Source organism: Poromitra crassiceps (genome assembly GCF_964638095.1).
Source record: "Poromitra crassiceps genome assembly, chromosome: 23".
Classification (NCBI taxonomy): Eukaryota; Metazoa; Chordata; class Actinopteri; order Beryciformes; family Melamphaidae; genus Poromitra; species Poromitra crassiceps.
The window spans coordinates 5792155-5817852 of record NC_139639.1 but is presented as its reverse complement, the minus strand read 5'-3'; the positions used below and the strand labels follow the sequence as shown (position 1 = coordinate 5817852).

At 45.3% G+C, this 25698-nt stretch overlaps 1 protein-coding gene across 1 annotated transcript in view; it reads left to right on the top strand.

Moving 5' to 3' along the window:
• Positions 1 to 25698, top strand: part of arhgap21b (Rho GTPase activating protein 21b) — a 48985-nt gene that overhangs the window by 14472 nt on the left and 8815 nt on the right. The window contains exons 4-15 of the mRNA XM_083658917.1: positions 5659 to 5751; positions 8207 to 8285; positions 8372 to 8426; positions 14430 to 16140; positions 19864 to 20010; positions 21019 to 21121; positions 21246 to 21291; positions 22203 to 22328; positions 22429 to 22716; positions 24461 to 24525; positions 24666 to 24781; positions 24891 to 25033. Coding sequence (XP_083515043.1) covers positions 5659 to 5751; positions 8207 to 8285; positions 8372 to 8426; positions 14430 to 16140; positions 19864 to 20010; positions 21019 to 21121; positions 21246 to 21291; positions 22203 to 22328; positions 22429 to 22716; positions 24461 to 24525; positions 24666 to 24781; positions 24891 to 25033 — 2972 coding nt within the window. The remainder of the gene's footprint in view (positions 1 to 5658; positions 5752 to 8206; positions 8286 to 8371; positions 8427 to 14429; positions 16141 to 19863; positions 20011 to 21018; positions 21122 to 21245; positions 21292 to 22202; positions 22329 to 22428; positions 22717 to 24460; positions 24526 to 24665; positions 24782 to 24890; positions 25034 to 25698) is intronic.

The following is a 25698-nucleotide window of genomic DNA, read 5'->3' as shown; positions in this document are numbered from 1 at the left end:
TCTGCACAGTTCACTCGTCCTTCCCAAATGGCGAGCATGGTAGAACGTGCATTTCTCCAACGATTTTGGCCGTGATATTTACTCATTTACTGCCAGAAAGAAAGAAATATGGCCACCACCAGCACATTACACGGCATAGCAAGTAACCTCCATCTATCTTGTCCTCACCCCTGGGCCTACACACAACCTGCTTATTCGCTTAACAGCCGTTAATGCTAACACGCCTGATTCAAATTTTTAAGATTTACAACTTTTCAAAAGTTTCAAAACCTGAATGAAAACACTGCTAGTGATGTATGTAATCCCAACTTTCTTGTCCTAGTCAAAATCCCAATGATCATATATGTTACAATGATCATATATGTTACAATGATCATCTATGTTACAATGATCATCTATGTTACAATGATCCTTGTGAGCACTTTGTATCATTAGTCTTTAGCCAGAAGGTGACTATTGATGAAGGTGCACACACACAAACAATGCAGAAAGCTTTCAACATGCAGTAGTGCTGCTCAGACCTAGTCTCAGAGTCGGGACAGTTATGAAAGTGCACTCTGAAGTATTAAGTAACGGTTTGTGCTCTCGTAGATAACTGAAGCGCGTGTGTGACGTGTGAAACAGACTATGTGAGCTGTTGTGGAGGGTGGAGTGCAGACGCCACCCCTCCATGTGAACGCGGAATGTAAGTCATCACATGCTTATCTGCACACATACTCGCTGACATGTGCTTGAATTAGCTTACAGGCCTATACTGACGCTAATTATTGCTCTCATCCATTACAACCCCCAGTGGAGTTGTGTGTGTGTGTGTGTGTGTGTGTGTGTGCACACACAGTTCCATTTTAAACAAGGATTCTGTCTGATTTCTGCAACAAAAGGCAAAATGCAGGGCACCAAGTACAGAGCTTGCAGTTGTTGGTCGTTGACTAAAGTAAAACTTTGTGTAATAGTACAGAAGAGTCTGTCCCCATTATAGCGGTCATGATTTATGGTTCACCTAAAAACTAAAATGCTGCAAAAATGAAGACAATAAGACATGGACTTTTTGGCCTGGAGCTGCACCGCCTGGAGCTGCACCGCCTGGAGCCGCACCGCCTGGAGCCGCACCACCTGGGCCGGAGTAAGGCAGGCAATATTAAAGAATCCTGATGGTTGCATAATGCTGGACAGAGGGACTTGTTGGCAGCAAGCCAAGGAAGAGTTGAGGACAAAAACAAGCTGAGATGGTCCCGTCCAACCTGGCCTGGCCCTGGACACAGCACAGCAAACTGGCCTGGCCCTGGACACAGCACAGCAAACTGGCCTGGCCCTGGACACAGCACAGCAAACTGGCCTGGCCCTGGACACAGCACAGCAAACTGGCCTGGCCCTGGACACAGCACAGCAAACTGGCCTGGCCCTGGACACGGCACAGCAAACTGGCCTGGCCCTGGACATGGCACAGCAAACTGGCCTGGCCCTGGACACAGCATAACAAACTGGCCTGGCCCTGGACACGGCACAGCAAACTGGCCTGGCCCTGGACACAGCACAGCAAACTGGCCTGGCCCTGGACACGGCACAGCAAACTGGCCTGGCCCTGGACACAGCACAGCAAACTGGCCTGGCCCTGGACAGTGGACACGGCACAGCAAACTGGCCTGGCCCTGGACACGGCACAGCATTGCCATCCATTGTTTTATTGCATTAAGAGTCTGCAGCTTCCTAAGACAACGCTCCTTTATCACAACTCTTGGGTGAAGTTGTCATCTCTACACTTCTTTACATTTCCATCCTAGGGCTCACAATTACCACGTACCTGAACCACAGCTATGATTTGATATATTCTTTGGTGGAAGCGTTCGTTGTGCGCATGAGTTGTTGTTGTTAGGGTCCATTTGTGTGAGTTTGCTGACCTGAGTGACTCCCTCAACTACATGGATGTCTCTCGGTTTACATGTGGGAGTTGTGTTTTTTCCTCACACCTAGGAAGTATTTGTGCTGTGCTAGGCTTGGTGCTGTGTTCTGTGTTGGCTGATGAAGTATTTGATGAAGGCTTGGTACTGTTGGCTGATGCAACTTGAAGATTAGATTTAGTTTGGACCCACAAATCATTCTGTGTTGACAAGAGGCTTTCAGTGAATGAGCACAAACATGAGCCGTTGTAAATGTAGACTTCAGACATCTTTCCCATGATCTTTCTCTTTCTCCCTCTAGTGGCTGGCTGCTACAAAAGCAGGAGATTAAAACAGTGCAATTGAATCCTACCTTTGTTGAAGCTAAACTCACGTGTTATCAGACCTCTTACTGTTCAGAGATTGTCTATTTCCCAGCCAATTAATTTGGACAAGGGTTTCCCTGGCTTTTAAAAAGGGTTATGTGCCAGCAACAATAGTGGGTTGGGTTCTGTACATGAGAATGTGAGAACTCAAGACAGAAGTCACTCACAACCACCTGCAGAGCAGCGCGCTCGGCAAATTGGAGGTACATAAATCGACGATGTTTTGAACTGTCAATCGTCATGATGGCAAAAACTAGGGTGGGGAGAAGGTTGCAAATAGCCACAATTATCATTTAACAAGTGGGAAGAATACAAAACATTTGTCTACACAAGCTGGTAGACATAAACATCAAGTGAGTTGCCTCACAGTGAAATGGGCCGGGGGTCAGGGGTCAGCGAAAAGTTCACAGTACATTTAAATGTTGACGGTGCCTCATGCGATATCAACTCGTGGAACAACAGTGGCATTGTGGCAGTGCACTTCTACAATGTGCCACCAGAGGGAGCATGGCACAATGCTGTGGTTGTATGAGACTCCTGTTGCAGTATTACATAATGGCCAGTGTGTGATTGTGCATGTGTAATGTCATGTGTGTGTGTGTGTGTGTGTGTGTGTGTGTGTGTGTGTGTGTGTGTGTGTGTGTGTGTGTGCTCTCATGCACATGAGTATTGCTTACATTTATTTAGCTGTATAGCCTACTATAGAGGACTGTCGCAAAGGTTTATGGGTAATTGCTGCAAGAGATCCATTGGCCAATGAGTCATTTACAGACACCTGTTACCTGTGTCCATTTTCCCAATCCCCCAAATACAAAATGCTCACAAATAACTGGAAACTGGGACTGGACAAGTCACAGGTCCACACATTAATTCACCCTCCTGCTCATTTACCTGTTTACACACCAGTTTTGACCAGTACTAATTCAACCCTTTTCCTGTCTTGCCTATTCCTGTAGTGGTTTCTGATTCACTGTAATCTGTACACCGTCATACACTAACCTACCAGGATCAGGAGCTTAACTACCATCATACACTAACCTACCAGGTCCAGGACCTTAACTACCATCATACACTAACCTACCAGGTCCAGGACCTTAACTACCATCTTACACTAACCTACCAGGTCCAGGACCTTAACTACCATCATACACTAACCTACCAGGTCCAGGACCGTAACTACCATCATACACTAACCTACCAGGTCCAGGACCTTAACTACCATCATACACTAACCTACCAGGTCCAGGACCTTAACTACCATCATACACTAACCTACCAGGTCCAGGACCTTAACTACCATCATACACTAACCTACCAGGTCCAGGACCTTAACTACCATCATACACTAACCTACCAGGTCCAGGACCTTAACTACCATCATACACTAACCTACCAGGTCCTTAACTACTGGGAAAGGATTTGATCCTTACTCGTGCAAAGCCTTTTCTCCATTTATAAGGAAGGAGTGGGAGGTGTGCAGCTGAGCACACGGACACTCTACCCTCACTTGGTCTTTCTCTCTCTCTCACACACACACGCGTGCGCACTCTCTCACTCCCTCCCTCTCTCACTGCCTCTCTCACTCCCTCTCTCTTTCATTCTTTATTTTCTTCCTTTTTCCTGCAGCCATGCAGCTGCTAGGAGACAGAGCCAGCATGAGCAAACAGGTTTTCCTCTCTCCAGTTTCTATTCATCCACCTCCCCAAATCCACACAATCTCTACCCCCTAACCCCCCCCCCCCCCCCCCCATCCCCCGGTCAATTAACTATCATTTACATTGAAAAAGCTGTTATAATGTGGGCCCACACAGAGCCTGTTCTGCTCTCAACGTGTTCATTCACATGCCTCCAAACCTTGTGACAAACCTCCCCGCTTCTGTCTCACTTTCATACGCCGCACTCCACCTCCTGAACGTCACGAAGCCGTTTACTGCCAGTCTGGCAGCCATTAATAGGCTTTGTTGTTGTTGTGTTGTTGTTGTTGTCTGCCTTCCAGGTTCAGCCTCGGTGAGAGTGAGCTGTTTTTAAATTAACCTCTGTAGCCGTTTTTCTATCGGATTAGGAAATTGACTTGTTGCATTGGGGGTGTTTATTTGCTTGACTTGCTGTTGTGCTTCTGTTGTTGTTGCTGCTGCTGTTGAAATCCCCCCAAAACCCAGAGAAATTCTTACATCTTATTATTAGTCCCACCTGGACTAAGAAGATGAAACTCAGAGACGCATCTAAAACCATACTGTGATGACCGGGACATTAAAGAGACACATCTAAAACCATACTGTGATGACCGGGACATTTATATTCAAGGAGCCTTTCGCCCTGACTGAGAGAAAAAAGGCCCCTGGTCAATGTCAGAAGGATGCAAACTGCTGAATATTCCTTTTTAACCCATTGATACCTGATGCAGCATTTGCGTGTATATCCCTCATTTGCGTGTGTATCCCTTTAAGACCTTTAAGGAGGTCTTAAAGGGATACACACACAAATGCTGCATCAGGTATTAGAGCTGTGCATCTTCACTGATCTCACGATTCGATACGATTCGATTATACAAGTCTACGATTCGATTCGATTCGATTATACGATGCATCTTAAATCGATACATCACTTTTTCCGCAATACATGATTTATTTTTTCTCACTTTCTTTTTTCTCACTGTGTGGCTACTTTTAAAATAAAAGTGCATTTGGAATTGCATTGTATTATGATCCATAATTAAAATAAACAACTGCATGTACTTACATTCTATTTTATTTGATTATTAAAAAAAAAAAACTACCATCATACACTAACCTACCAGGTCCAGGAGCTTAACTACCATCATACACTAACCTACCAGGTCCAGGACCTAAACTACCATCATACACTAACCTACCAGGTCCTTAACTACCATCATACACTAACCTACCAGGACCTTAACTACCGTCATACACTAACCTACCAGGACCTTAACTACCGTCATACACTAACCTACCAGGACCTTAACTACCGTCATACACTAACCTACCAGGTCCTAATACATGATTTATTTTTTCTCACTTTCTTTTTTCTCACTGTGTGGCTACTTTTAAAATAAAAGTGCATTTGGAATTGCATTGTATTATGATCCATAATTAAAATAAACAACTGCATGTACTTACATTCTATTTTAATTGATTATTAAAAAAAAAAAAAAAAAAATTTAATAATCGATTTTTGATATTTGTTAATCGATTCAGAATCGTCCTATTAAGCATCGCGATGCATCTCTGAATCGATTATTTTCGGCAGCTCTATCAGGTATCAATGGGTTAACTATCTGCTTTGACATGTGTTTGTACTGTACTGTCTACTGTAGGCTAGCTGTACTGTCTACTGTAGGCTAGCTAGCTATACTGACTGCTGTCTTTATTTCTTAGGGAGACCGCGGAATAGGCTAGAGCCAATGGACACCATCTTTGTGAAGCAGGTGAAGGAAGGTGGCCCCGCCCACGGAGCTGGACTCTGCACAGGTAACCATCTCCATCAATACTCCAACCGAAGCTTACTGGAGCACAGCGCTCAAGTCACGTGATCACTGGGAAGTAGGGGTGTCACAATATATCGTCCCACGAAATTTCGCGATAGTAAAACGTCACGATATGTATCGTTGAGATGAAATCTCATATCGCCAAAAAAACAAACAAAAAAAAATTCCAAAACTTTTTTTTTTTTTTTCAAAAATAGACTAAGAAACGTCTTTGTTTGTTGAAGTTCAATGTGTGGAAAGTAGTTCAGTTGAACAAGTCTCTGAAGAGACACATGAGAAGTTATACAGGAGAGAAACCATTCAATTGAGTTTCTGGCAAAACTGTTTACTTGACAGGAAAAACTGAAGATGCATAAAAAATAGACTAAGAAAAGTCTTGTTGTTTGAGTTTGAAGAAAAACTGAAGATGCATAATGAGAATTTATACTACTGATAAACATTTTAGTTCAAAGTAGATCTTAGTGACGGTGTAACTCATTCTATTTCAAGATAAGCCTTATCTCCAATCTCATGTTTTTTCTAGTTGTTATTGTACCGTAAATTCCGGACTATAAGGCGCACCGGTCTATAAGCCGCACCTTCAAAGTTGACTATTTTTTTCTTATATAAGCCGCACCGGTCTATAAGCCGCGGGTGTTTTGATGTTTAATTACCATATGTAAGGCTTCGTGCACAGAGGGGATTGTCGGGAAAGAGATGGCTGTTTGGGGAAGCTCCCATTTATTAACATTTCAACAAAACAAAAGTCAGGTCACTAATCCCCAGACAAAATCACACATTGTGAGATGCTTAAAAATCACCATCGGCGGGAGCTTTACTCCAGATGCTGTGCAGCCAAGTGAAATTCGTTCTCTCGTGACCTGTGGTTCTCAACGTGATGGACGATTCACCTTTCTTGTTAACAGTCCTAGTGAGAGGCAGGTCGAACGTCAAAGGCACTTCATCCATATTTATGATCTGCTCCGGTCCGATGGAATATTCCTTGATCTTTCTTTGTGTGAATTCGCCGAAGTTTGTAATTTTCTCCTGGTAGTCGGGAGGGAGTTGCTGACACAGTCGTCCGCGCCCTGACGGACAGTCCCTTTCATCTCGGGTTTGTGCATGATCCTTTGCTGCTGCTGCTGTTGTTGTTCCTGTCTCGCTACTGTCTCAGACATGGCTTTCAGGCTCAATCGCCGCCATCGTCGTAACACAGCCAGTTCTCCATCTTTTGAAGCATGATGTTAGATTACAACGAGCTAGTTGTGTGGCTTAGCCTTCCAAAATGTTGCTGTTAGTTTTTTAGAATGTAATACATAGAATTGGGAATGTTACATTCAATTTCATTCAGACTGTCTTTCAGGCTCAATCGCTGCCTTTTTCCCCCCGGAGCGAGGGAGGAGGGAGGGTGTTTTACCGTAGTGGCTGAGAGAGAGTAGTGGCACAGTGCTCCAATCAGGTCGCGAGGCACATTTTTTGCAACATCATCCAATCAGGGTCTCGCTCTCATAATGTCTGTCTTGCTCTCGTTCTGCCTCATACCAACATCCATAGATTTTGGAGGTTCCCGAGTGGCCGTTTGCTGGAAAAATCCATAGATAAGCCGCACCGTTATATAAGCCGCAGGGGGCAAAAAAGGCCAAAAAACGGGAAAAAAGCCGCGGCTTATAGTCCGGAATTTACGGTAATAACAATTTCCCACAACAGCATGTTTTGTATCTGTGCATTTCAAATAAAATACTACTTTTCCAGTCATATATTGTCATTATTCAAGTTTAAAAAAATATTGTTAAAATCGTATCGTATCGTATCGTTATCGTGAACCCAGTATCGTGATACGTATCGTATCGTGAACTGAGTGTATCGTGACACCCCTACTGGGAAGTCATGCATCTGCAGCAGCCTTACTATAAGTCTAGTCTAAACTTCCTAGGGTGTCCGGGTAGTGTAGCGGTAGATTCCATGCCTACCAACACATCGGTCGCTGGTTCGCACCTCTGTGTTACCTCCGGCTTCGTCGGGTGTCCATACAGGCACGATTGGTTGTGTCTACGGGTGGGAAGCCGCTTCGACCGATAGCCGATAATATCGAATTTGCCGCCATAAGCGATATTTTTTCACAATATCGAATACAGTTTGTAATATTTTGCAGAGTTAGATAGGCAGGGAAAACTCTGTGTTTGTTTACTGAGAGTGACAACAGCAAGTATGGTAGTAGAAAAAGCTTCACTTCTTGACTTGATTACAAGCACAAAAGAGTCCAAGTTTTTTTTAGCGCTGAAATGCCTTGACAGTTATTCCTGCTGTGAAACAAAACATTAGCAAACATTGTAGTTGTAGCGTTGTTGTTGTTGTTGTTCTGTATTTGTTAGGTATTTTCGTGATTTTAATTTAACCTTCATGACTTCTCTCTGTTACTGATGCCCTTTGCTGCTCCTGCTTCTTTTTACTGACCACAGGTGACCGACTAGTGAAGGTGAACGGATTAAGTATCATCGGAAAAACCTATTCTGATGTTATAGCCTTGATCCAAGACAGGTGAGTTGATGTGAACTCTTTTTAAACAAAGTTTGGTCTTTTGGTGCATTGTGTCTGTCTTTAAATACTTTTTGCTCCCTTTACAGTGACGCCTTCCTTGAACTCTGTGTGATGCCAAAAGATGAGGATATACTGCAGCTGGTGAGTTTCTCCTTACAATCATCTGATTGGCTTTCATTCATACTTTGACCCCGCCCCCTCTCCTCCTCCTTTTTCTAATATGAGAAGCTCTGATTGGCACCATGCATGTGATTGACACCATGCATGTGATTGGGTGTCAGAGAGCTGCTCCACTTTAAGCTGTGCTTGTCGGGACAGCGGACAGTTCTCCCATCCCATCAGAGTTGTGTATCTGGGCCTCCTAACCAGGCCAGAACAAGCTGTCCTCCATAGCTGCTGCTGCTGACACCAGTGCAGAGATGACCTCATTGGAGGGCTTGAGCAGGGCCCTCTCTGAAATACATCAGACAAAGTTTTTGGCGTGCTTTCATTATGTACAGTATACACAACCCCCTCCGCACAGTATCAACTGCTCTGGCCTCCCAAAGGAGATGAGGGAAGAGTCTGTGTTTTGTTACTGTGTTTTTGAACTTAGGCCTACATTAAAAGCTGAGTCCTAGAAAAGGTTTAATTTCTGCTTGGTAACCCTGGTTGCTCCTCCACGTGCCCACTATGTACTTTACTTATGCAGGGATCGTTTCCCGACGTGCTCCGTTGCATACGACAGCCTCACAGGTTTGTTAGCTGAGGCAGTCAAAGAGTCAACATGATCTGAAGGCCGTCAAATCGTATTGGCTGTAACACTGAATGGAGAAGAATAGAGGTTATGACTCAAAATGCCATTAGTTTGTCTGCAGTCACACACTCATTAATGTGTGTTATTAGTTTGATGGCTTTCAGCGAGGTATGATAAATCAGTCAACAAGGTGACCCATCTATAACCAACCACATAAATGTCTTGCTAGCTTGGCTAGCCACTATCCACTATCCATCTTCATGATCTGTAGAAATAGCTGGTTGCTTTTTGAGACAGTTGCACAAAACATCCAAAACATTTTAAGGAAACCTTAAGGAGAAGAGTAAAGGGTGTTTTGTGCAATTTTATTTTGTGGAAACCTTAACTCAGGTTTTAAAGAGGACATGAAACATTTGATGACTGTAGATCATTTGCATTTCACCTCAAATGTTTCAAGGAAAATCTGAACTCAAGGTGTTTTGTGCAAGTGGCCCCTGGGGCTATTTGCTTTGCCAGAAACAGTCCCGTGTGGCCCAAACTGACTTGATAGATAATTGAGTTAATCATTTTAGATCATGTGATGCGTGCAGTTTAGTTGGAATTCGAGTGGCAAATCAATATGTCATGTAATTACAACCAATATCCTTCCCCCTCAAGCACCATTCCCCACAATAGATGAGCCAGGAATCATTTATCTATCTTTATGCATGATTAAACTGCATTTCATACATGTTACATTAGGGCTGGGTATTGGCAAGGATCTCACGATACGATACGTATCACGATACTTGGGTCACGATACGATTGTATCACGATATATTGCGATGCGATACATATTGCGATATATTGCGCTATTCTACAGAATTTACTCAAAATTAAATAATAGAGCTAAAGATACAACACACTGTGTACCACCCAGGTAGTGTAATAATATGTACATCACTTTATACTGATAAGTTAGTGGACAAATTTAGTCAAAACTACTGAGTGTTGAGTGTTAAGCTTAATTTATACTTATTAGAAAGTGTCGCTCAGCACATGGTCGCAGACGAAAAAGAAAGTGTCGCTCATGGTGTCGCATTTATACTTCAGTGAACGTTCGCCTCGGTTCAACGGTCACGTGACACTCGAATGCTATTAAATGCTGACAGCCAAGAGAAGAGAGGGAATGGAATGCACAGTGAAACCACGTCGGAGGCAAGATGTAACGTACTTGACTGCAGCCGCATATAAACAACACACAACTCACCTCCTCTCAGCTCTGGGAAATGCACAATGTTCTTTGTGATTTTCATGAAGTCATACATCAAGGACAGGTTGATAAAAATAGCGGAGACACGTTCATTCATTTCAATCGAGTAAAAACCAAAACAAGGAAGTCAAACGCATCCCGTCTATAGCCAATCAGACTTGCGCGATACCATGACGTAGTCAGCGACACTAGACATTTCACCAGGTAGCAGACACTGCTCGCCGACACTTGAAAGTGTCGACTCGAGTCCTCATTTCTGTCGGCGACCGTTTCAAAAGTGTCAGCAGACAAAGCATAAATTGGGCTTTACTGAACGCATCGATATGGGAAATATCGATACAGTATCGATTAGGGGTGGGAATCACCAGATGCAGAGGCATGGCATGGCATGGCCTGCAAAAAAATAAAATAATAATAATATCGCGATACTTGGCGTCCAAGTATCGATACAGTATCGGGAAATAAAATATCGCGATATATTGCCGTATCGATTATATTGCCCAGCCCTATGTTACATTGTATCCAGAGTAAATACATCATGATTAAACTGCATTTCATACATGTTACATTGTATCCAGAGTAAATACATCATGATTAAACTACATTTCGTACATGCTACATTGTATCCAGAGTAAATACATCATGATTAAACTGCATTTCATACATGTTACATTGTATCCAGAGTAAATACATCATGATTAAACTGCATTTCATACATGTTACATTGTATCCAGAGTAAATACATCATGATTAAACTGCATTTCATACATGCTACATTGTATCCAGAGTAAATACATTTTAGATTAGAAGTCTGTACATTTATCACTTATCCCTCTGCCTCCTTTTTACCTTCCCTCCCTTTCCTCCTCTGATATCCAATTGGCTGTCACTGCACTCCTCCCACTCCCCCTGCACCTGACCCCGCCCACTCCCCCCCCCCCCCTCCCCTGTTACTTCATCTCTCCTCTCCTTTCCTGCCTCTCTCTCCCCCCTCCTTTCCCATTTCCAAAGTCGTCGACTGCGTTACACATGTGTTGCGCTAGCTGCCGCTGCCCTCTCTGCTAGTATTAGCATCAGTAATGGGCCAGCCGCCACAAAAACGGCAACTGTTGATGTAGGCGGCGGGCAGACGAGGAGGGGCTGTCGCTAACAACAGCAGGATTAGCAGAGATGCTAACGGGATGGATGACATTACAGTGTAGAGGAGGAGGAGTAGGCGGCACAACACACTGACTGGCTGCCTAGAGACAGGCAGCAGTTGCTTAGCAAAGAGATGGAGGAGAGTGAACACTCCAGGAGCAGGAGCAGAAATGGAGGGAGCAGAGGACATAGTGAGCGAGGAAAAAGGGAGGGAGAGGGAAGAGCATGAAGGATGAGATGAAAAACCCATAGATGAAATCAGCTGACTGCCCTGCCTGTGTTGTGAACAGGTTGATGCTAGTGGAGTGGAGAGGAGAGGAGAGGAGAGGAGAGGAGAGGAGGCAGGAGTGGGAGGGGGGAGCTGTACCATCTGAGCTGAATGTATAATCAGCAGCTGCCTGCTTCTGTCATGTGAGCAGTAGCAGAGGGAGGGAGGGAGAGAGACTGGAGCCACCTTGTTCAGTGAGTGTCATATTCTGGCTTCAGATGGAGAGAACCATGGAGACTTAACAGCAGTGTGAGAGGCAGGCTTACGCTCCTGCCACCTCACCCAGGACTGACTGGCACAACAAGCAGGTGGTAGCGCTAACGTGACGCGCCCCACCACCACATCTCTGTTCTTCTCCTTGGCCGCCCCTCTGCCTCTCTCTGCCTCTGTGCTGCTGCTGCAGCTCGGCTATATTTTTAGCATGTGGAGCCCAGGCGGCACCGCTGTGCCCGTTTCACTCTCTCTCCTCTTTCAATCTCTTCTCTTTTTCACAATGTGTGCTGCTGGCCTCTCCCCTCCTCTCTTCTGCCCTTCCTCCCCTGCTGTCTTGACGCTCTCCTTTCCACATGCTGTAACAGCAGCCTTTTTCTCTGGAAGCCTCTAACCTGGTAAGCAAGCGGCAGGCTTGGTAGCCACTTTCTTCTTCACATGCTGTGCTTGGTAGCCACTTTCTTCTTCACATGCTGTGCTTGGTAGCCACTTCATCCTTACATGCTGTGCTTGGTAGCCACTTCATCCTTACATGCTGTGCTTGGTAGCCACTTTCATCTTCACATGCTGTGCTTGGTAGCCACTTCACCTTGACATGTAGGCTGTGCTTGGTAGCCACTTCATCCTTACATGCTGTGCTTGGTAGCCACTTCACCTTGACATGTAGGCTGTGCTTGCCATCTCATTCTGCATCTGTCATGCATGTTGCCATGTTGTCTTTTGATCCGATGTAGTCTGCTGGTTTTAAATCAGGGCTTGGCTAACTAGCGGTGTCAAAGCCAGTGTTGATTCTTTAATCCAGCTGTGTGCTATAGCCTATATATTATGTAGCCTGTGCCTGCAGTACCTGTTTGATTAGGCACTGGAGCTGCTGGCATCCAGTGGGCATCTCAGCTGGGCCTCGCCCCTTTTTCCTCCTCCATGCCAGATGTCATGTGATAAAGGCCAGTGACCTTTGAACTCTGCAGCACAGTCACTCATGCTTACAAAGGGAGGGGCCGAGGCTGCCTGGCTGGCACTGATTGCTGTGGCACACACACACAGCTTTATGTAAGATTGTCATTTGACACCAGGTAGCACGGTCAAAGTCCACTTACCTTGACTGACTTCTCTCGTTTATGTTTGCCTGTAAGGTGCAAGCAATGCAGTTAGAATCTCTTATTTTATATTCATTTAAAGGGTGTATAGTACTATCTGTAGTAACATAGTATAGACTGCTAAACCTTGGAGGATATAATCACGGAGCATAAATATAGCACAGTCGCTATGAGGGATGGCCGCCCTCCTGTCTGTCTGTCAGTCTGTCGATCTAAGGTGGGTAAACGGAGACGTTGTCTGTCAACCTGTCCACATTTCTATCCAGTCAGTCATGCATTTATTTTATGACAAGCTGTGTGTTCAGCGTGTCAAATGTTAGCCAAGACATGGGCTACATTGTGTCCACCTGTACAGTCTTACAACCATGCTATCGTAATGTTTGTGTGGTAGCTGTCTCGAATGTTAGCCAGTTGATTAGTTACATTAGATGTTAGCCTTATTTAACCCAGTGGTGCTCAACCAGTACATCAGGATCTACTGGTAGATCTCGGGGTGCAGCTTACCGGGAGATCACAAAATAATTATTCGGATAATGAGTGTAACTTTGTAGTGTCAGTGTCTCACATTGAAGCAGTCAGCCCGTGGCTCCGTGTGCATGTTTATTTGATCACATACTGTAGGCGACTGCCTGTCAAAACATTCATGGGAACCAGCTGACATCCATGATGGCGGAGATACTTGTTTTGAGCTATGCGTGCACGTGATGGCTGCAGGCCCTGACACACTTTTCCCGCGTCCGTTTGGAGCATATTATGCATACTAGTGATTTGGATAGAACGCCCACGAGCGACACTCCAAACGGACAGATCTTGTGCTGTTGAAAAATGTAAAGGTACTAGATCTGAAGTGTAAAAAATGTTGGGGACCTTATTTAACCTATCGGCAGTTATCTGATCTTGTCTATTTGTTTTTCCTATGGTGTGTTTGTAGTAGTGGTAGGTCCATTCAGTCCATGAAATAATGTTTTCTCTTAATATTGAAAATCACAGTTTTGCAAACGGCAAAATGTTTTTTTGTTCCTTTTTTATATTTTCAATATCAATATTATTTATATTAATTATTGATTGATTCAGTATAATTTTGGACTGTGTCACTTGTTTGAAGCTCCTTCATGAAGCTCCTTCAGTTGCTATAGTAGGCAGTCTTCTGTCATGTTGTGTCATCATGGCACAGTGAGCATTTCCATGAGAAGTCTAAATCAGGAGCAGATGAACACCACACACTGACACTCCTGAGCTGCTAACGCCTCCACTCACTCATGGTGAAACATGCACTGCCCACACACACACACACACGCACACGCACACGCACACACACGCACACGCACACAGTTAGCATTTGTCATCTCGTAGCACGGCGTTAAATATGACACACACTGACAAATGCAGCTTGTACTACTACGCCTTAATGTAGCACTGCTCTCTCCCTCTGTCCCCTTAGGCCTACTCCCAGGATGCCTACCTCCGTGGCCACAGCTCCTACAGTGGAAACGCCCGTCACATTCCTAACCCACCCCCTATATGCTACCCCCGAGTAGACTGTAAGCCTGCGGGCATGGCCCAGGCAACAACGGACACGTCGCCCCCTGCAGGGCCGGTCTGCCGGGGGCCAGCGGCACCTCCTGACCTCGGGTACCGCAAGGAGATCACCGTGCCCCCGTCCCCGCATCCCCAGGCGTACCCCAAGAGCCAGACGGCGGTGTGCGTGCGCAACGACAGCGTGAGGACTGTGGTGGTTCCGCCCGATACCGCCCATATGGGGCGCATGGGCCCAGCGCATAGAATAGATTACATGGACCCTGTCTTTGTCAGGGGGAGGCCTAGCTCGGTAGCCCAATATCCTGTCCCACGGAAGGCTGACGTCTACCCGGCCGCTCCTCCGGGCATGGTACCTTATGGAGCGCCGACACCCCACTACCCGGGCAACCATCAGAACATCGACTGGCGCACCTACCAGACCTACAGGGAGTACATCGACAACAAAGGAATCCATTCCCACGGTAGCCGGACTATCCAGGAAAGGCTGGACAGCCTGCGGGCTTCCAGTCAGAACACCTTCAGCACCACCGCCCACCACATTCCCCCCCGGGGAGGCTGGGACTCGAAGGGGATCCGACGCCGGAGCACCTCCCACGACCGCTCCTACCACGTCGGACCTCCACCACCCCACTTTCAGGTGGCCCCGCGCAGCGCGTCCCAGGACCGCGTGAGCGGGTCGGACAGGACGGGCCATGCCAGGAACTGGCCCCCGCGCAGCGTGTCTCAAGAGGGCTTTGGGGCGCACAAAGCCCGCGCACGCTCCACAGACTATGTTGACCCCGCAGAACTGGTACGACCCACAGACAGGAGGTCAGGCGGCTACGGGAGGGCAGACCAAGGTACTACTAGGCCCAGCAGACAGTGTATCCCTAGGCAGGCCGTGCTCTACAGGCCTTCCGCTGCGTACGGCAGCGGCATGAGGGGGCTACCTAACCCTGCTCTCTACACTAAAGGACCAGAGGCTCTCCAGTCCCTCTACACTAAAGGACCAGAGGCTCTCCAGTCCCTCTACACTAAAGGACCAGAGTCTGTCCAGTCCTTCTACACTAAAGGACCAGAGTCTGTCCAGTCCCGCTCCTCGCCCCGCCTCTCAGACAGACCCTCTCATTTGGGGAAGAGCGTGAGCGCTGAGCCTTCCCTCGCTGACCAAAGAGCTGTGGTCAAAGGTCACCATGCCGGCCACACTACCCAACAAGGCCAGAACAGAGGGCGCGCTGAAACCATACAGCTCGCCGAGGCAGGCAGAGAGGCGGCGGCATTGGCCGGGCAAAGGTCCTCTTCCTACTCCTCCGCCCCGCAACAGAGACCCCAGAGGCCCGGTATCCTCAAACCCCCCCAGCTAGAACCTCAGAGCCAGGTGAATGGACGGAGCCCGACGCAGGCCGGCGTGGTTCTGAGGGAGAAGCCTCCGTCTGGGAAGAACCCCAGCCCCCTGCGCCACCCCTCCTACATCCTGGCCGTGAACGACGACGGAGCAGACTCCACGGGGGACGTGGCAGCGTGCTGGCTGCCCAACGATGCACGCCGGGAGATGCACATGCGCCGCCTTGGAGAACATCAGACCTCCTGCTCCAGCAACCTGGATGAGTCTCTGGACTCCATTCCATTCATTGGTAAGAGAGCAGTCGGTAGTAGTAAGCCCTGCCCGCCCTGGGTTGTCATGACAACTGGAGCCAGAGCCGATAGCCAGTTAGCAGGCCTCCACTGTACATGGTGATAGAAATCGGTTCAGACCTGACCATAGAGCCTATAGATTTAATTAACAGACCACTCTCGTTTATGATTTCCATCTGAAATGCATTTAGATTTAGCATGTGCACAATGCTGAGAGGATGTTTTACAAGTAAATCAATCTTCCTGGTTAGATGTTATTAATTAGCTTTGGTGGTAATCAGACAGGGTTTCTTGGATGTTGGTTTTATCTGTGGAGTGAGGGATAGCTTAAACCCCTCGGAATGGAATTTTCTTTGTTCGGTTTTTAGCATGTACTGGCCTGTAGTCCTGTGACATCACTGGCCAGTAGTCCTGTGACATCACTGGCCAGTAGTCCCATGACATCACTGGCCAGTAGTCCCGTGACATCACTGGCCAGTAGTCCCGTGACATCACTGACCTGTAGTCCTGTGACATCACTGGCCAGTAGTCCTGTGACATCACTGGCCAGTAGTCCTGTGACATCACTGGCCAGTAGTCCCGTGACATCACTGGCCAGTAGTCCCGTGACATCACTGGCCAGTAGTCCTGTGACATCACTGGCCAGTAGTCCCGTGACATCACTGGCCAGTAGTCCCGTGACATCACTGGCCAGTAGTCCTGTGACATCACTGGCCAGTAGTCCCGTGACATCACTGGCCAGTAGTCCCGTGACATCTTGCAGTGTTCCAAAATGTTCCAGATCCCAAAAATAGTCAGATTACTGAAATTACACTTTTAGCCTCTTTGGACCAGGCTTTTGTAGTGGCACAAAAAACAGTTTAAACTGTGGTGGAATTGAATTATTATAATTATATATTATAATTAATATTATAATTATCATCATTGTAGTGGTAATTTTCAAAATTACCACTTATATCACTACGAAGCCTTAGTATAAATTGATTAAATATTTATTGGTGTGTGTACTATTTATAGAATGATTTTGTTAGGATGCGACATTGGTGTGTGTGTGTGTGTACTATTTATAGAATGATCTTGTGTGACAGTCATTCACTGTCATGGTTTCAGTTGTATAGTTTTAGTTTGTATTAGTGGTTCTTCTTTGCCTGGATTACCAGTGAACTGGTCAGTCAGTCTCTGAGGCTAATTGTGAGTGAATCTAGACGGATTTGCTTATAAATAGGAAAAGCTGAAGTCAACATTTGGTTGAAGATCCAAAGCTCAGTAAAGTAGATCAGCCATCTCTGATCTACTTACTCTTTTTTGGAAGGACATAGCGGAACATGTTCTCCTCTGCAGGTAGACGGTGTGGAGGAACTAGGTCACAGGCAGCGACAGCACGCCAAACTTTCACTTTGGCCCATGGGAGAGAAGTTTGTTTCAGAGTTACATTTGGGTCTGTTCCTCTGTTTTGAAGTAGCTGCTGCTGCTGCAACCTTCCTTGATGTTGTGTGTGGGGTGTAACATGCCAACTACTGTACCTAACCTAGCATGTTGCGCACTAGATTTAACTTCAAATGTGTTTCTTGTTCACACATCAAAGGGAAATATTCACAGACCTGCTTGTCTTTATTAAAGGTTTAGAGACCTATGTGTTTATATATAGTTAGTAGTTAGTAGTAGTTAGTAGTTGTATTGTTGGCCAGTGGCTTGTTTTAGTTGGAGACCTCTGAGGAGAAAAGGCTTGTGAGGTTGGATGTATGTATTCAGGTTTGAGGCTGGATGTATGTATTCAGGTTTGAGGCTGGATGTATGTATTCAGGTTTGAGGCTGGATGTATGTATTCAGGTTTAGGGCTGGATGTATGTATTCAGGTTTGGGGCCAGTTGCGGATGTGTGCAAACGTGTGGATGATGTAAGCTGACGCCTGTCAGAATTCATCTGATCAGTTGTTTAAATATTTTTGAAGTTCTGCTTAATGCAGGTTTTTTTAATACTATGAAAGTAGGCATTTGGCCCTCAGTGCTCAATTCAATTCCAACGACTTGATTTCTGGAACAAGTGACAATTTCCAGTTAGAGTGCTCCCCTGTCCCAGAACATGTAGAAGCCCAGACACAGACAGACACCTCTCATGTCCTGGAGTGTCAGATGACCTGACCCAATGCCTGTCGTGGTCCAGGCCACTTAGGTTGTGGTGAGGCCAGGTGGTGCAGACAAAGCCGGGCAGTGACAGTGATGATGCGGCAACGCCACCATTCTGGGCTCGGTGCCGAGGTCCAGGGGAACAGAGCCCTGATTGAGCGGGCTTCTGGGCCCCCATCAATGACCCGTTTGAAAGGCCACTGGTCCACTTGGCCCTCGTCATGTGAGGTCAGCCTGCGTTCCCATGGCCCCACTCTGGTCAGTGTTTTTTAGCCCAGCCTACAGACAGGTCGCTTTCTTTTCTCTTCAGATGGTGATGATAGCTGCTACTTTGAAACTCGTGTAGCTGGAATATATCTGGCCTTTGCTTGCAGTATGGAATAACATCTTAAGAGCTCAGAAGATCTGGCCTCATGGCTACACCAACTAATTTCAAAGACTAAATCTTATGTTCAGTGAACATATTATTTTGTTTTTGTCGGAACCTCTTTCAGAAGCTTTATGTGAGAGTAGTTGGCCTACATCCTTTTTGGAGTAATGTCAGAGGTTGTACAGACAGAGCGAGAATGGACGTGCCTGGTGTAGCTGAACCTGGGACAAGAGAGTGAGCCTGTGGTGGCCTCTTCACTATGCTTCTGGTGGGCAGGTTGGGCCTGGGGCAGAAGAACCCCTTGGTGTGGCTGGACCAGGTTGCCTGGTGTAAGGCCTGTCAGGATTGTGAACGTCGGTACCTGCACCTGGAGGAACCTGGTATGTTGTTCCATTCCTTTGGCTTTGAGGTGTGTACGCCTCATATGCAGTGCACGGTTTACCTTTGGCATTTTGTGCTATATGGACGTTGTTATAGATCGTCAATGTGCTTCCATGTGTGTAACATAAACTAGAAGGGTTTAGTGATCTGGTACTTTGGAGAGAGTAAATAAAGATGAGTTACTTTTTGTTGTTACGGCTGAGTGATGATGGGTGGAATGTGAATAGGCTAACCTGCTAGCTAACCTTCTTCATTGAGAAACACTCAGGTTTTTTGCTTTGCCCCGTTTGAGAGTTGGGCACAGGCTGGAACAGGAACAGGAACTAGGGCACTCGCCTTTTAAATTTAGCTCCAGAAGCCCCTCGGCTGCAGAGAGCAGCTTTGTGCTCAGGCTTTTTTCAGGCGTGGACTGCCGAGAGTGGGCGGGACTTGAGAGTTAAGAAGAACTTCCTCCTCTCTCAAAAACATGTCAAAAGATGATTCATCAACCTGATACCTGATGCAGCATTTGCGTGTACATCCCTCATTTGTGTGTGTATATCCCTTGAAGACCGCGTGACGCGGTTCGCGGTCTTAAAGGCATACACACACAAATGCTGCATCAGGTATCAATGGGTTAAGAAGGACTGTTAGTTTTCCTAAATGCTACTACAGCTGACAGTAACCCAAGTTGTTGATATGCAAATAAATTGTAATAAAATCTATTTGTTACAATCTAGCAAAACAGGCCTAATCAATATGGTATATGGATGGATCAGGCCTAATCAATATGGTATATGGATGGATCATGTGAGGAAAGCTGCATATAAGCTCTCTCTCTCTGTGTGTGCTGTTGTGATTGACAGATGAGCCAGCCAGCCCCAGCGTGGACCGCCAGGCCACTCCTATTCCCGCCTCCGCTGTCATATGTGTTGCTCCATCCATAACTACAGTTCCCCCCAGTCCAGCCTCCCCGTGCCCTCCCATTCGTCGTCAGCTGTCACATGACCAAGGTAACGGTTGGGTGTCTCTCATGATCCCAGGGTGATGCAGAAAGGGTCCAGTGGAGCCTTGCTTATCAGGAATCCCTTTGGAAAGGAAAACTGTACAAACAAGTGAAATATTTGGTGACTGAAACACACAACTTATCAAATGTGCATCATGCATAGACTGATTTCTATTGAAATTGCTTAACTTGCATTGATCAATAAAGAAATGTAACAGAATATGCAGTCCTGTTTGGTAGAGCAGCTAGTTCCAAACGTCTGTAGTCATGATTAATGCTGATCATTCCTGTGTTGATTGACCCAAAATGTGTCCTGAGAACCTATATTGGTTCATTAGGGTCTCCCAGAGTCCTTCCTCAAAGTAGGGATTATATATTATATATTTTATATTATTATATTTATTATTTCACTATGGTTTCATTTGAAGATGGGACAGTTAGGCAATGTCCTAGGAATGAGTGTTCTGAGACTTCACTTTCCACACTGCCATCTCCCCCAGCTGATGAATGCTGTTCGGTTCTTTACCAAACGATATCCAACAGCAAAGTCTTTTCAGATTAATATCTTATCAAGTAGGGGTCTGTCCCCTAATGTAATGTGCACCATCTTCACTTTTTTTTTCAAATTTGTACTCGAGAAAATGAAATGCTATAAAACAAAGATAAATATATTGGCATTCTAATAAAATAAAATGCATAAAGGATTACAAAACTTGAAGAACATCAAAATGTCAAAGTAGTTGCCACAAAATAATTTATGTCGGAGGACGTATATTGAAAAAAGCGCTGTGGTCTAAAAGGTTTGCGCTTAAGGGACCGACTCCCACCTTCACATGCTCACTGCACATCACTGCATTACTGAAACATCTCGTCTTCTCTGCTCTACTTAAGACTTGTTGAGCCCAGAGTTGAAGACCTAAGCCATCCCTGAGCCACATTATCCCTCCGTCCATGACTTGCATTATGATCATCATTGATAAACCTTTCATACTGTGTCTGTTTTCCACTCGTTAAGAGTCACTCAGAAATGCTTTGCTGGAGTCTGACAACGCCGGCAAAGCAGAGCGCTCCAAATCGTACGACGAGGGTCTGGACAACTACCGGGAGGAGGGGAGAGGGTGAGTGCATGCCAAGATCACGTCATAGCTCTCGTTTCTATTCATCTGCTCATGGATCTATCTGACCTCATCTCTCATCTTAATATCTGCCCCCCCCCCACCCCCTCTTCCTCCTCGTCATCAGGCGGTCTTCCAGTAAGCACATGCCTGGTCTGAGGGGCCTCAGAAAGGTGAGTCACTACAAAATGTTAATTACATGCTGGATCTGCTGTTATTGAACACAGAGGGAGCAGTTTATCTTTGTTTAGATTTACATTTTTAAGGAACTAGAATGAAATGAGCCACAGTCCTATTTGCAGTTAATGCAGTTACAGTAATTGCTTTGAAACACCCTACATGTGGTTTTATAATCCTCTTGACATTAGAGACCGACCGATACTGGATTTTGGAGGCCGATGCCGATAACGATATTAGGAAGTAAAAAAATTCCGATATCAATATATCGGCCAATATTCTTATATTATATAATACACCATTATATTACACAATTCTTTTGCAATGATCCCTCAAATATCAAACACTTGACAAAGATATGACTTGACATGACTTGAGATATGTAATGTAGGCGGGATATTTTACAGCTTATCAATAAACTTTATTGTCCAAAATGACATCAATGCAATGAAACTGTAAACCGAACTGGGAATTTAATAATTATAAATAACTAGAAATACAAAAACACAAATAGGACAAATATAAAATATAATTTCAAATATACACAACATGCTGTCTATAACTTAAAAAATACAAAATAAAAAAATATCGGCATATCGGCCAACATATCGGCCGATACCGATATATCGGTTATCGGCCGATGATATCGGTGGACCGATATATCAGTCGGGCTCTACTTGACATGGTGTGTTTTATACGGTTTCCATGTGTTTCTTGGCTCTGTTTGAGTTCACCACCCATAATGAACTGACCTGTTGACATGATTTTGCAGTGTTAGGTAGACAGACTTTGAAGCTCCCTTAGTAGTTCAGTGGCGTCCTTCCTTAGGATGCGTTTTTACTCTTGTGAATACAGTATAATAGCTTATCCTGCGCTCATTGGTTGTTTCGTGTATTCACATTTGCAGGCTGTGGATGGCCATAGATCTTCTGACGATTCTGGATCTAGAAGGGGTTCCTCTTCAGTTATCTTCGCTGATTCTTCCAAAGAAGGCTGGCTCACCTTTCGACAGCTTAGCACGGATAAAAATAAGGCATGTTCATTCCACGCACGCTTTCACTTAACGGTCATAAATATCACTCAGATGTTTTGAGTTGAAGGTGTTAAACCTCTTTCATCCTGTATTTCTGTAGCGCGTGCGGTCATGGAAGCAGATGTACGCCGTTTTGCGAGGCCCCTCCCTCACCCTCTTCAAAGACAAGAAGGACGGGGTGTCCCACGTGTCCTCGCACTCTGACGAGGACCCCCAGTCCATCAGTGTCAAGGCCTGTCTGATCGACATCTCCTACAGCGACACAAAACGCAAGCACGTGCTGCGGCTGACCACCTCGGACTGCGAGTACTTGTTCCAGGCAGAAGGGAGGGATGACATGCTGTCCTGGATCAAAGTCATTCAGGAGAACAGCAAGCTGGATGAGGAGGTGCGTTCTTCTAGCAAGACTGCTGTCCCATACTTGGCCACTTGTCTAGCCAAAGCATGCCTCTCACTCTTTGTGATCACTACCAGGTGTTGGATTAGGACTAATACCCCGTTCAAGACAATTCGGACCACCTGAAATAATTGGTTCCGAGCTGTAAAAAGTGAATTTTAACGGTCGTCCAGGCCGGAATTACAGCTCGGAAATTCGGGTGTCATCCAGAGCTCCGCTTTGTCCGAGTTGACGTCACAGCCACATCAAAATGGTGACTTGTATCGTTAATCGTAATCGCAGAATTATTATAAAGACGTTTGTTAACGTTGTAACACAAAATTTGATGTCTCAATTATGTAATATTAACGTTAATATGCGTTTGTGTCATCTATGTTTCACTCTGATTAGAGCAATATGTGAAATTCAGCATTGCGGTTAGCATTGTTAGCTACAATGCTACATTACACTTGCTATAGCAACCTATAGCCTGTGTTTGGTCCCCCCCCGAGTGGGAAGTGCAGCATGAGTGCAAATATGTCCGGGGCGGAGGTTCCGTGTTGAAACTTAGGGTGGTCCGAGTTGTCATGAATGTGGTATAAGCCCCTCGAGGAAATACACAAAAATACTGCTGTTCATTTAACATTGGGGTCGTTCCACTCCCATTTAACATATATTGTGATATTTGTTGCAGTGAAGAATAATCTTAACATCTCGAGTGACTGCCAAGCCACTGTTGGTATATACCATATTTACCTTTGAACAAATCTTTGAAATCCCACTAAGGAATTAAGGGAGAAAAATATCTTGGAATGTTGAAATGCAGTTTTCCCAATTGCGACGGTGTTTTTCTTCTGATTTAACCTTGTGTGTCGTTACAACATTAGATTTTCTCATGTTTGGAGTTTTTGGGCTAGATAAACATACAAAGTAGTGGCTTGTCTTCTCTGGGCACAATAGTAAAGGTAGTAGTGATTGATGTCCTCCCTGTGGCTTCAGAAGACAGCTGGCTCAGGAAATGAGTCAACAGTGGCGTGGTTTGTTCAGCTGTTTGTTGCTGCCTGTCTGCAGTTTGCCTTCAGGATTTTGTCTGCTCTCAATCCCAAAGAACGAGCCTCACAATTCAAACCAACTGCTGACTTCCTAACTGCCACATAAATATAGCTTTCATATAATTATTGGCTTAGCAGTTATATCTGATGATATTTGATGAAATTAAACACATCAGAAACACATCTATAAGGGTATATAACATTCATCAACAGCACCTCCCAAAAGAAGGAAGGGTTTTTTCCAAAATGTTTTATACTGTCCTACCTTTGTGTCTACTTTGCAATTGCATAGAAATCACATTTTCACACACACACACACACACACACACACACACACACACAGGCATATGTGTGTGTTCAGTTATGTTATGTTTATAGCCCCTTATCACAAGCATGTCTCAAAGGGCTTCACATAGCATCATCACAGTCATATACTACATCATATATCTACACACAACATAGGTGACATACAGCACATATTAAACATTGTACTAGATTACATTACGATACTACACAAACACAGCATCTCTTTGGACTGTGGGAGGAAACCCACAGAAACCTCGGGGGGGAACATGCAAACTCCACACAGACCTGGGTGGAGATTCGATTCGAACCCGCGACCTTCTTGCTGTGAGGTGACACTGCTAACCACTGAGCCACCGTGGCCCATGAGATGATGATGGCTTTATCATGTGTTGTTTCAGAATGCTGCTGTAACAAGCCAGGATCTGATCAGTAGAAAGATCAAAGAATACAACACCATGATGAGGTATGTACCACTCACCGTTGCCCCCTGGGGGTCAACTACATTACTGCAGCACTATATCTACCCATTTGAATTGTATGTCAGATTTAATCTTCGTTAGTCGTGGATTTATATTTATTTTTCAATTTGTTTGTCTGCTCCAGTGCACCCAGCAGCCGGTCTGAACCTTCCCCCAAAACCTCCCGCCAGTCTCTCAGTATCAAGCAGGCCTTCCTGGGAGGTTCACCCAGAACAGGAGATGAGCGTAGGGCCGTGAAAGGTAAAGGCACTGGTAGAATAGTTAGAGATGTAGAGCTATCTCAATGTGTGGTTTGGAGAGTCTGTCAGAGCTCAGACGACTGTTTTTAATTTGTGTGCTGCTATACTAGATGACTCCAGCCCACCACGGGACAGAGCAGCTTGGAAAAGAGGAATTCCAGGAATCATGAGGAAGCCCTTTGAGAAGAAGCCTCCTGCTGGGGTCACATTCGGGGTGCGGCTGGACGACTGTCCACCTGCACAGTGCAATAGGGTAAGGCTGAATGTCTGTCCACCTGCACAGAGCAATAGGGTAAGGCTGAATGTCTGTCCACCTGCACAGAGCAATAGGGTAAGGCTGAATGTCTGTCCACCTGCACAGAGCAATCGGGTAAGGCTGAATGTCTGTCCACCTGCACAGAGCAATCGGGTAAGGCTGAATGTCTGTCCACCTGCACAGAGCAATAGGGTAAGGCTGAATGTCTGTCCACCTGCACAGTGCAATCGTGTAAGGCTGAATGTCTGTCTGTTAGGGATGGGACAATATATGGAAATGCAATATATTAGAATATAAGAATGTGACAATGTGTGTTATGGGGCAGAAAAATTAATGGGAATATTAGCTCAGTTTTATTCTGCTGTAATAATCACAAACAAGATGGCTTGCCCATCATAATTTCAGAAGCGCTCCCTCCAAATTATATTATTTGCACTTTTGTAAGACATTTTTAAATTTGTATTTACATGCTAGCAAGCCAGTGTGGTCACTAGAAAGATTTGTGGCTAAAAAATAAACATAGTTCAGCACTTTGTTGTCATTGAACTTGTATCCGTTATATCGTATCGTGGTTGTACTGAATCGTTAACCCATGTCCTGTATCAAATCCTATGTCAGTCAGTGCTCATTCAAACGGTATTTAGGTTTGTATGTGGGATCCC